General features: G+C 39.4%; 1 protein-coding gene across 4 annotated transcripts in view; it reads right to left on the bottom strand.

Annotated features, from left to right (window-relative positions):
* The window catches only part of mkln1 (muskelin 1, intracellular mediator containing kelch motifs), a 29,527-nt gene extending 22,240 nt beyond the window's left edge, over positions 1-7,287 (bottom strand). For all 4 annotated transcript variants that reach the window (XM_084346444.1, XM_084346446.1, XM_084346445.1 and 1 more), the window contains exons 1-5: positions 7,188-7,287; positions 5,938-6,007; positions 3,264-3,406; positions 1,039-1,127; positions 821-930 (exon numbers count right to left, since the gene is read on the bottom strand). In XM_084346444.1, the coding sequence (XP_084202570.1) occupies positions 821-930; positions 1,039-1,127; positions 3,264-3,406; positions 5,938-6,007; positions 7,188-7,267 (492 nt within the window). In that variant the 5' untranslated portion in view covers positions 7,268-7,287. The remainder of the gene's footprint in view (positions 1-820; positions 931-1,038; positions 1,128-3,263; positions 3,407-5,937; positions 6,008-7,187) is intronic.
* Positions 7,288-12,150: the final 4,863 nt, after the last annotated feature.

Raw genomic sequence — 12,150 nt, 5'->3', positions numbered from 1 at the left:
AAATCATAATGTTGTCAGTTATTAACTTAAGTTAGGTCAAGTTCTTGTAGTCATTTTACTGTAGTTTGCGAGGCACCTGGATTTGTTAGACCACTCGATCATGTGAACTCACGCGGTGTAAGAACGACCAAAAACACAAGGGAGTTTAATGTCATGTGTCGCTTATACACAGTTTGGCCTTGTGTGCACCAGTTAAAAGAATGTATTTCATCTGTTCGACTGGGCCACCTATTTGGCGGTGTGTCTTAAAACAATGACGTGCTTGTCCTGATCCCCACAGTACTATCGAAGAATCACAGCTAACGAAGTGGCTCTGCTAATTCAGTTACAAACATGTTTAATTTCCTCTAACTTCTTCACAATAAAAGCCCCCTGTTATTTAGCTATTAAAACGCTTTTATTATGAAGCAGCACTGAAAGCGAACACGACAAACACTAACCCTAACCCAAACTCAGCACATGTTTGAAAGTACAAACAGATGCCAAAAATGGTATTTTACTCCCTCAGGAGGAGGGAGTAAAATTTATATTTATATTGAAATTTTAGGACAAACATATATACTATGATAAATACTGTCCGTGCATCAAATCACTGTTTTCATACTGGTCTGATCAAAGAAAGACTGACGGAGTGCTTTTATACGCAGGTGCCTTGCTAAAGAATGTTTGCTTTGTTAAAGGAGGCCTTTATTGCAGAAGTTAAGTTCTCCTGCTGTCTGATTAATCCATCTAATTACAGTCGCAGGCCTGCTGAATCTGTAATCTACTCTTTCAGTCCGAGCCTTTGTCGGTAACCCACAGTCTACCATTGACTGCTTACCTTGCTGTACCAGTTAAGGCAGGGCTGCACCACGTCAGGATCTTCGATACCATGCAACTCAATATACCAGATGCTGAAATTAAAACTAGGACCCCAAGACATCAGAGGCACTGAAACACAGCACACATGGAAAAGGGGATTTCAGTGTAAAAGACAGAAATATTCACTGTGTATCTTATCAACAGAGACAACAATTGATAAACCACATCAGCTCTCACCTATTTTGACAAATCTGCAGGGAAACATCTGCTCGTCAATCTTGTGCTTTAAGGTGAATGTTTCCTTGTTGTAGTCATTCTTAAGGCCACTGGAAGACAAGGAAAAATGTTTCATACATTTTTATCACCGAGTTGAGTTGCCAACTGCATCCATATGCTATGAAATGTTGGATAGTCATCCGAATCTGGCAGTTAACCAAACTCCATTTGTCGGTTTGGCAGCTGGCAGCTATGATGTGTCCTCTTCTTTAACAAATAGGCAGTCTGGTATATAGTGAAGCTGGAGGATTAACTGGATGGTGTAATCCACCAATTACTCAGAGAATGTTCCTGCACTGATTGCAAGTTTTTTCAGTTTCCACATACAGTATTAATGAAAAAATAAATGCAGTATCAATATCTACTACATCTACTGGTGTCCATGTATGAGCAAACCATATTCTATAACTGATCATGCATCACCAGAGCTCGCACACAGTGGGGTCGAAAAAGTCCAAAAGACCACACTAAAAATCTCTAATATACCCCTTTCACCCTGGACAAAAAAACACCAACAACCAGCTTCTGTCTTCAATATGAATGTGTGTCAAATGACTCTGCAGTAGTCTTGGGTATTTATCAGCTCCAGCTTCGATCTGCTGTGATGAAAACATCACCGCCTGGGTGAACATGCAAATTTTTGCCCCTTTTGAGGCACAATGCTATAACTTGTGTTGGACGCTGGCTTGTTTATACTTTTAAATCCTTCTTGGTTCGAGCAGGACTTGAACACTGTTTAGTCAACACTGAGTTTGAAAGAGAGACTGAAGTAAAAAATGTATTTAGAAATGTTTGTCATGGAAGCTTTGGAAAAAACTATGTGCCTTATTCGAAATGTTATTGATTGTCAGTAAAAGTTAAGTCCCTGGCGCTCCGTGACTGAATGATTGTAAGTAATAGTGAAAACCTTTAATTTCATTTTCACTGAAAAATAAACTGTATTTAATGTGGATAAATAGCATCTAATCAGTAGTCCATCCACTTCATATAGCCCAGGCCTAACAACCTGAAAGTCAACGTGTCTTTATTTTAACAAACTCTGCCTCCGTCTGCACTGTTCTCTGCCCAATTTGGGTTCCTTGATGATGAAGAGTTTCAAGTGGTGAGCTATTGAAATATTGATAAATATCAATACTGAATATCTGAAACTGTTTCAATACCGATAACAGCTGTGCTTTCTTGCTCTCCCTTCTCTCCGGCACCAAGTAGAGACACACACCGCTGCAGTGCCCACATATTCCCTCCTCCTCCCACTCTTTGGGCTGTGGTCAGAAGTAAATTCAAATGCTGTTGTTCATAACACACAGTACACAAGCCTTGTTATAATTGTCTTATAAAAAAAAAAAAAATTGTATGCCCTGAATATTGTGTCAATTATCCCTGTGGTATTGAACATATTATCGAATATCGACATTTTTTACAGGTACCGTATTGAAGTTAGAAATTCCAGTATCATGACACTACGCTAACATTAACAACACTAAGAAGTGGGGCAGTGCGACCAAATGCTATATGTCTATACATAACTCTTGAAGAAAAGAAAGAAAGGTAAAATGATTTCACCGCATCCTGCAGTCTGTTCCCCACCAATTTGTTCCCTTTGCTTCATTCCGTTAACCTCCTACTGCAGGTGGGGCTCCTCCATTAATTTACTTATACTGAGCTTTAATAGTCATTATATACAAACGTTAAGGGAAATATTAATAGCCACACTTTTTCGCCATTGTTGTCTGTCCCGCAACTGAACTCCAATCACCTACTAAACAGCACATTAAAATGATGTTTTTTCCCAGTGCCACCTTTCCAGTTATATCCAAAATGTCTCAGTTTGTAAAACATAGTGGAAACACAAAGCGGAACCTAGGGCAAACTCCTGAATGGGTTGTTAAGTTCCTGTAGTGAAAAAATGCCTTTAAGGTCAGTATTGGCGCCAATAACAAGCTCCTGGATACAGAACCTCTGCTAGAAGACAGGAGCAGGAACTTAATTTCCCCTTAAGTTACCTTCTGAGGCAGACCTTTCTCCAAGAATGTGCATCGCCCCCAACAAGCTATAAACATTCCCCATTCCTTTTACAAGAAAACAAAAAATGCTGCTAATGGAATGCTAAATGGAAGTTCACATTAAAGCTGCTGAAAATGAACAAAAAATAAGCAGTTGGACTGACACAAGCAGTGATGTCTCACCTGGACAAAAGCTCTGTCATGTTCTCTTCACTCATCCCACCAAACACTTTAAACTTCTTCAGGTTGCAGACGTGAGTCTTCTCATACTTCCCAAAGGTGATGCTCTGAACAATTGCCGGCCTTTCCAATTTCAAGATTAAAAACTGGAAATAAATAGAGAGAAAAGGTGAGAGGAGACATGAAGCAGACTGAAGGCAAAGAGCAGAGTTGTGGTGCCATTAGTGTGTGTGGAAGAGTGCAGGATATTGCCTGTGCTTATGGCAGGGCAACCACTGTGAAAAGATTTGCTCATTAGCTAAATGACTAGAGCAGGGTCAATCTACTGCGTCAGGTAAGTGGCATTACACACAATCTATGAGCAGCATCCACACGTCACTGGTGCTCTAACAAGCCAGCACATCTAATGACAAATCACCAGTGGCCAGTGGGCCAGAACGAGTGGAGACCACAGGCCAGAACATTGATTAAATGTGCTACTGGAAAACAGGCATTTAACGAACCCCAGGGACCGATGTTTTCACATCCACTCATAAAAGACAGATAGTCTACCAATCCACGTCCTGAGCCGTAATCATTATTCATCTAGGGTGAAACTTTTATAAACACTGATGTCATTCTCAGTCCTTCCACATGAATTTCAATCTTCATCAATAAAAAATAAAAGCAGTTCTACTGACTTTTGACTCTGCTGCCAGGCATTGCTCTTGTTCTTTGCCTCAATTTGTCATTGGTCAACAGTCTGATTCTACCATCAAGGTCATGACTTTTAGATTCTTGTCTGTGATGTGGCCCATACATTGCTTTAATTTTGCTGTCTGTTTCGAAATGTCTACATATCGAACATGTTAATGACTCAAGATTGATACCATTAGGACTCCAAATCTTATTAACTCATTCACATTTTTAATATCTTAATTTTAATTTATTATTATAAGTTTGATTATTGATCTATTACTTGTTCTATGAATTGTCCAAAAACAGTGAAAAATGTACATGGACATTTTCGTATCCCCAATGCAATTTCTTCAAACTGCTTATTTTGGCAAAGCAACAGTCCGAATACCAAACGGTCAACTTGCTAATCACAGGAGAAAAGTTTGCAGACAATTCTTACAATTTAGAAGCTGGGGGGAATGTTGTGTGTTGTTGTGGAATGTGGCATTTCTGCTTGAACATTGACTCAAATGAGTCATTTTCTGCAGATCAGCTTAATCACTTAATAAACTAATCACTTCAGCTCTCACACTAACATTGTTTTTTAAAAACTGATAGTGACAAATTAATATCAACAGACAGGCACAAATAATACTGCAATTAATTGGCTGAATAGTGGAAATGTGACTGAACTTATAATAAAATACATTATACTACGAATGCTGCCTTAACAATCACACTTATTTGCTTCTTGCTTATTTTGATAGCTTTCAGCCATACTTTACCACCCAGCTGCTTTACTAGACAGAAACATGTTGAGACTGGCGTGTTCAAGCAGACAGCTGAGTGGTTAACCATTGTTTTGAAATGCTTCATTTCCTCTCACCATACAACACAAACTTTCAGATTTAACCTCAAACTCCTTCTGGCACAGCGTAGCTGTACTCGGTCAATGGGTTCAAGAGGCACAATGGGAAACGACTTCTTCATTGTATGAAGACTGCAGACACTTCAGACCTGCATACTGCTGGGTGAGCACTTGAAGCACAGAGCAGAGAAGCCTCACTACCACTTAGGGAATATCATAATCAGTCCTACGCCCTTGCTTATTAAAAAACAGAAAATCTTCTTAAATGTTTTAATCGCACAGTTGACTGAGTAAATAAACTAATTAGTACAATAAATCAACATATTTTTATTATCTCAGTCGTAAATAAAAATAGATCATTTGACCATTAAAAATTGATGCGCCTCTTACATCACCAAAGTAAGTGCCAAATTGTACCATGTTGTTCTTATCTCACTTCAAATATCTTTGGCTGCATCCGCGGTAAGGTTGTTCCAATACCAAAACAAGGATTTGAAACGCCTCTGATACTGCCTAAAATGCTAAAATAGCTATTGGTGAGTACACACAAAACGATATACCGATCCAATACTACAATATTAATTTAGAAGGAACGGGACCCTGCTACTTCTCAGCAGCGTACTGTGTGCTTAAATGCACCTTAACAGATGTTTTGTCACTTCACAGATAGCCAGTATCCATTGATGGCAAGTGACTTATGTAACTTCAAACACATCCATAACATAACATCTGTACAGGGTTACTAGTATACAGGTGTAATTGGATTGGGACTGGCTATCGGCTGTGTGCAAAGTTTAGTTATCAGGAAAAAAAAATGTACTAGCACATCTCTAATCTGCAGCATGGGCTCTGATCCTGATTGCTTTACATTGGTGGTGACTTTGTTTCTGTTGATCAAATGCAAGAAGGTCGGTGATCTTATCGGCCACAGCCAGATGAAGCTTGTAAAGATACCAGGAAGATCTTGGGAAACCTGTTCCCACATCTTCCTCTGAGAAGATGTGATTATAATTATGATAGTATATTGTACACTGTTTTTTTAAACAAATGAACCACCACAGGCCTCCCTGAACCTCACAGTTTGTACTTAATGAACACTAAGTTTTCATGTCGACTGAAGTCTACAGTTTGTGTTTACAGCAGCAGACCTACCTGTGGAGGGTAGTTGCTCTCAGAAGACCACCTGGAAGACTGATCATTAGGTTTGTCCACCAAGATGTTCCTGAAAAACAAACAGGGAGAAAAGTAGTGTGTTTGTACCTGTGGGACATCACAGCAGGAGTAAACAGCAGACAATATTACATCAATGTTGTGACACAGGAGTCACAATTCACTACAGACCAGAATAAATATGGGTGTGTATGTCTGTGTCTGTATAAATTAGATGGAAAGGTAAGGGAATTATAATAATAATAATAATAATAATAATAATAATAATAATAATAATAAACTATTGCCTATTAAGTCCAGTTAGACTATGTCAGAAGGTGCTATGAGTCCATTTATTTGTAACTAACATTAATATAAGCTAGCATACTGTTGTTGTATGCAGGCTAATATTAAGCAGCTACAGCTAAACTGCACCTTTAGTGCTGAACCAGCAACAGGCGAATGCTCAAAAACTATGAGTGACTTCACACATAAATTATAACATTTAGGTGGGTCTGTTTGTTTATATCGACCATAAAGTGTGACAAGTCGTTTCATAACACCAGTTTCCAGTAGCTGGTAAACAAGCCGATTAGCTGTGGTTGCTAAAGCAAAGCTATTTGGTTAGATAACAGCAGCTAACGCTAGTCTCCTACTTTAGCCCTAGAGTGCAGTTAGCTAATGGGGACGTTCGTTTTTAACGTACAAGGGTACCGGGCTTCACGCTGCTGAATCAACTTCTTAAATTAATCACTGTTTTGACAACATATAAGTCTAAAGTTGCGACCAATTTGCTGAACTAGTGTCAGAAACTAAATATCGAGGGCTGCTGAATCAAAACAAGCTCATCTGAAGAGAATAAAATATAAGTTGACGTACACAAAGCACCTACAACGGATGATCCGTGCATAACGGACAAACAACTATCGCTTTAATGATGTCAGTGACACTGGCGAATAACTACAACATTCAAAGTAATGTCTGAATGCTGTCCTATTAAACACACAATCCGTCATATACTAATGTTAGCCACAAATGCTTCAATGGATCGCCAGCAACATCACTATCGGCACTTGGGTAAGCAAACCAAACGCCCCCTTCGCCCCTGACAAAGCTAACTGGTTCGGATCGCAATCGAGCTAGGCCAGTCGGGCCGGCTGGAAGAAACAGTGGTGCACTGAGGCGACGGAAGACCACATGTGGACACAAAACCTAGTGCATATGCCGGGCCAACTAACGTGTGCATTACTTACTCAGGTAAATATGTAGAGGAGTAAGAGCTCCATTTAAAAACGCTGAAAGTGAGGACTCTGCTCTCAGGAACGACAGCCATCTTGTTGCAGAAAATAACAAGCAGCGGGAGGCCAGCACGGAGCGAGCAGTGACAGCCCTTAAAGAGACAGTACACCCTGTTTTGGTTTGTTTGTATAAATTTAAACATGAAGTCATATATAAGAAATACATAATACATAATAATGCTATGCTACTTACCCAAATATACTCGAATAGAATTTTGTGGCACTTACAGCTTTTTAAAAATTACATTGGAACAATTAAATAGTAATATCAATTCCAAGAAACAATGTCCAGATATTTCAGACCATTCACAGACCATACAGACCTGTTTGAAAGGGTTATTTACATCCTTTTCAAGCCATTATCTTCACTGTAGCTGCAAGCTAAAAGTGTCTGAAGCGGTTGCACAAGCTCAGCTGCATGTCGAGTGTGTAAATGACTTACAGAGATTTGGATTACATTAGACAAGCTGTAGGCAGCCAATTTTTTCCTGTTGTTTTTTTACATTGTAAAACAAGTCCCCATCTACTTCAGTTGTTTAGGAGATACTGCAACGGTGTTTTGCTGTGAAGCTCCAGAAATATTTTGTGGAACACGAAACTTCACCCACCTTTCCATCGACATGGGGGTGAGAAGAGAATGACTGCATTTTAATTTTTGGGTGAACTTATCCTTTATGCCCCCTATAAATTGTCACAGGTGTATATTGAGTTTTGGGGGGCCCTGTTGCAAACCCAGCCTGATTGGTAATCCAGCCCCGTTATGACGCTTTTCTATCAAAATTAGTGGGTCCACACAGGTTTTTTTAAACACAGGTACACATGCCTATTGACCACATTCCCACTTCCCGCAGGCAAGGTTGTGATATTTATCTGAAGCGTTACGTTGTATGCCACTGACATCACAAATGTGCCAGAAGCAGTTGTAACAGAAGAGAAAACAACAATAGACCCATTGTGAAGGAAGCATCTGGAAAACTGTGGATAAATTATTTTGAGCGTCGAAAATGAAATAACTTGATTCATTATCATAATTTGAGCCATTCAGTCCAATAACATTTGGAAAGTCTAGAAGAGCCGCACGATTGAATTAACTCATCCCCCTTCAAGTTAGCCAGGCACTAAACCGGAAGTTAGCCGGCTCAGTCTATGATCCAGGCATTTTCATTGCTGGGAAGTCGAGCTTTTTTGGCTTCAAAACACCACAGCTTTCATAGGAATGAACGGGGCTCCACCTCCAACACTGTGTCCAGTAATAAAACGTCCTTAATAGACCGCATCATACCCATCATACACCGCCACCACCGGATGTTGATAAAGCATCAAAACTTTGCACGGCGTAATTTAGCGTCAAGATCAAAACTGAGCTGAGCCGAGGTGATGCAAACCTGGGTCTACTGCAGAGTCAATTGACCCGGGCGTAAATTCCGAGTTTACACATTCCCATTGCACAAAAAAAGTCTGATCTTAGCGGGTTGAAGTGCGATTTTTGACCAGTGGAAAAGGAATATTAGACAGTAGTTGGAAACTATTACTGAAGGGAGAAGATATTTAGACTCAACAGCAATAACTTTTAGTAACAGTTAACTCAAAAAGGGAGAAATGTTTGTATTATTTTTTAACTGAGTCTGCAAGAACAATACTTCAATTCAATGAATGTGTGTAGATACCACCTCTGAGCTCTATCTTTAAACATACATATATGTTTATATATAAAATGTACATACTTCAATGTGTTTGTTTTCTTTTCTGGTGTATACAGCCCTGACCTGTACTATTATGCCCCTTGTAACATTTACAATTCAGCTCAGGGATTATCAAGTGTCCTATTATGTCTTGACAAGCCCTGTCTTGCCTTGTTTTGTTTCTTCTTGCCCTGCCATGTCCTCTTGGATCCTATCAAGCCCTGTCTTGTCTGGTCTTAAAGTTGATTAATAGCTCATACTGTGGTCATTATTGAACTGTAGATTGTTGGGCTGTGTAACATTGCAGTGGTTCCTTTCTGAAACAAAGACAGCACAACTGCTGTTGTCTGTCTTTTAACAGCACCTCTCTGGTGATCTCAGTGTTTCACTCAATGTATAGTCATTGAGAGCAAACAGGGTGGATGAATCATCTGATGAGTAATGTGAGCGCAGCTTCCAGTTAACTGGACATCTTTTACCGACACTTTTACTTCCTCCATCCCTCAAACCCCACTGCCTTCACCCGCCCTCAGCTTGGGGGAATTATCGGCCTCTTCATTTGCAGTATATGAATGTAAAGATTTTTTTATGTTGAATTAAATTCCCTCATATTTCACTTGGTGACAGATGTGTAAACGTCACATACAAATTGTACATGTTTTTGTTGTTGTTGTTCTTGTTGTTTCATGGTAAGTTGTTGAGTTTTTGTGTAATATTGCTGACAAATCAACCAACCAACCAACAAACAGACACAGGTGAAAACATAACCTCTTTGGCCGAGGTATGATAGCCAGACAAGATAGGACGTTAGTTCCGTTATATAACTTATCCTCATGACGTCCTCAATAATTACTAATTTTTCAAATAATTGATTAGTAAACAATAAATAATCAAGTAAGATAATGACAAATAAGTAGTCATTATCAGTTAGGAAACATTTGGTGGCTTGATTTACTTTACTTAATATAATAAATCAAGGAGGAAACAGGAAACAGTAGTCGACAAAACAATCTCATCGTCACAAGGTCCAGTTAGTAGCTGCTCTAGACCTTTCAGTCGTATTACCTGATCACCATTGGTTGACGAAGCTTGATATGATATGATATGATTGAAAGCTTCAAAACAGCTGCTAAATGGACCATGTGGTGAGATTGCTTTGTCAATTATAAATTATATTGTGGTCTGGTCAATTTGTACTGAACGCTTTGGACTAACACTAACTCACTGCTTACCATCAGATAACATGTGATGGGCATGTTAAATTTGGCATTCTGTACACAAGATTAATTCATTAAAATAAAGTAACTGACAATGAAACTATATGTAATTAATAATAATAAACTATATTCTGTTTGTATAATACCCAGGCATGTGATTGATATCTGTTTTATACCCTCAGAATGGGATGGCAGCATAAAAGGATCCACTTTAGTTGGCAGTGTCACTTGGTCAGAGGAGCAGACAGCACAAAAAAAGTAGGTGGGGGAAGCTGAGAGGTGTCTTTTGTTGACGAGAGTTGTAATCCGCTCTAATTCAAACCACAGGCGGTCTGCAAGCCTCGGAGACCCCCCGACCTCTGGTATGTTCACACGGTCCAGACTAGCAGCGCAATGCTCTATCACGCTGAGGAACAAATCAACTAAAATAGTGTTCATGATGTATGTACGTGTTTATGTCTTTATGACAGCCTAAATGAAAGTCTGTATCTTTATTTGTAGTATATGTTGAGTAGCAATCTGCTTTCAAAAATGATTTATTTCAACTAAAATACACACTTTTCAGAGTTATTTCCAGTTTCTCTTGTTTCAGGCATTTTCTAATGTGATTAGGCAATTTGCTGTACTAGTATCTAAGATAACACAACATGAATTGTATTGGAAGCAACAGGATTCAAGAAAACTATGAAACAATTAAAAAATTATAGTTTGAGGACATAATAGTACATTAAATTAAAATAGAGATTAGTCGTGAAGGCACCCGGAGGATAGAGTGTGGAGAGGCACAGTGGCTGCCTGTTGCTACCCAGCATGCCTGAGCCTGCTTTGGAATGGATATTTTTGCAAAATTCTGTTGAAAGTGTTAGTTTTTGATGAATCATCTGCAAGTGGACCTCTTCCAGGCCTGGTGACGTGAAGTGAATGATAATGGTGTTTCTTCTCAGTGCACATCCAGTGCTTGGCAGGCCCTTGCTTCCACTTACTGCAATTGGAAGGCCACTGGTCAACTTTTAATTTGTATGGATGTGAACACAGACACAGAATACAAGTGGGAACCGTTTTATTGTGGAGTAGCACTGGCAAGTGTGGTTATGTCCTATAATGTAAATCTGAACAGGGTTTCATTGTATTTTTAAGCGTAGATTAGATTTTAGTTTTGGCCGTGTCATACTGTACTGATCTGTAAAGAACCCTACAGTTAGGCAACCCAGTTAGTAGCAGCTCTATTCACTGGGGAACTGCTTGTGGATGATACTTACAGTGCTTAAGTAACAAAGTATCATAATAACTGATGCACCAATGACACTTTCAAGGCTTTAGAAGCATTTGCTAAGTGGGCTAAGCAATAATAATAGTGTTAGTATTTTCTTGATAAAGTCGCTAACCTAGATATTAAATGTCGCCATTCCATCACAGGCAAGGAATTGACGAAATAGCTAAAAATGTTACTGTAGGTGATACAAGGCCACTGCTCCACTTCACGTTATCTTCCCTGGGTATAAGTATTCCTATTTTTAGACTTTTTGAGCTCTGTGAGGTTGTGTTCCCATATCATTAGCCAATTTGGCTAGCTAGATCTCCATGAATGAACTACACTGTGCCAATATCTGCCAGTGCAGTAAGATAATTTGACTTGACAAGGTATCTTAAGATAACTTGGGTCCAGTCCAGGAATAAGTAGGCCTCTGATAACTGTTCCAAGGTTTTTTAGCACAATCATCTTAAAATAGGATCTTAAAATAAAATTAGCAAGTGTTACCACTGGGATTTGAACCCACAGTCTTTGGGGAGTCAAGTACTATAAGGCTGGATTCAGACCAAATCAGGCGGCGTGGCAAAAACGCAGGTCTTCCCATTCATTTTTATGAGCGTAGACAGTTTTGGCTGCAGTGGTGCTGGCCGCAGGGGGTCCCGGAAAAAAACTGAGCCGGCTGGGGCAACAAAATTGAAACAGACTTTGGAGAAATCCAGACGCCACGTTGCGATGGCGAATCACATAAGCTGGCAAGCAGACTAGCA

This window comes from Pagrus pagrus (assembly GCF_965226575.1).
Source record: "Pagrus pagrus genome assembly, chromosome: 23".
Lineage (NCBI taxonomy): Eukaryota > Metazoa > Chordata > Actinopteri > Spariformes > Sparidae > Pagrus > Pagrus pagrus.
Note: the sequence above shows the minus strand (reverse complement) of the source record. Positions and strands in the feature narration are given on the sequence as shown.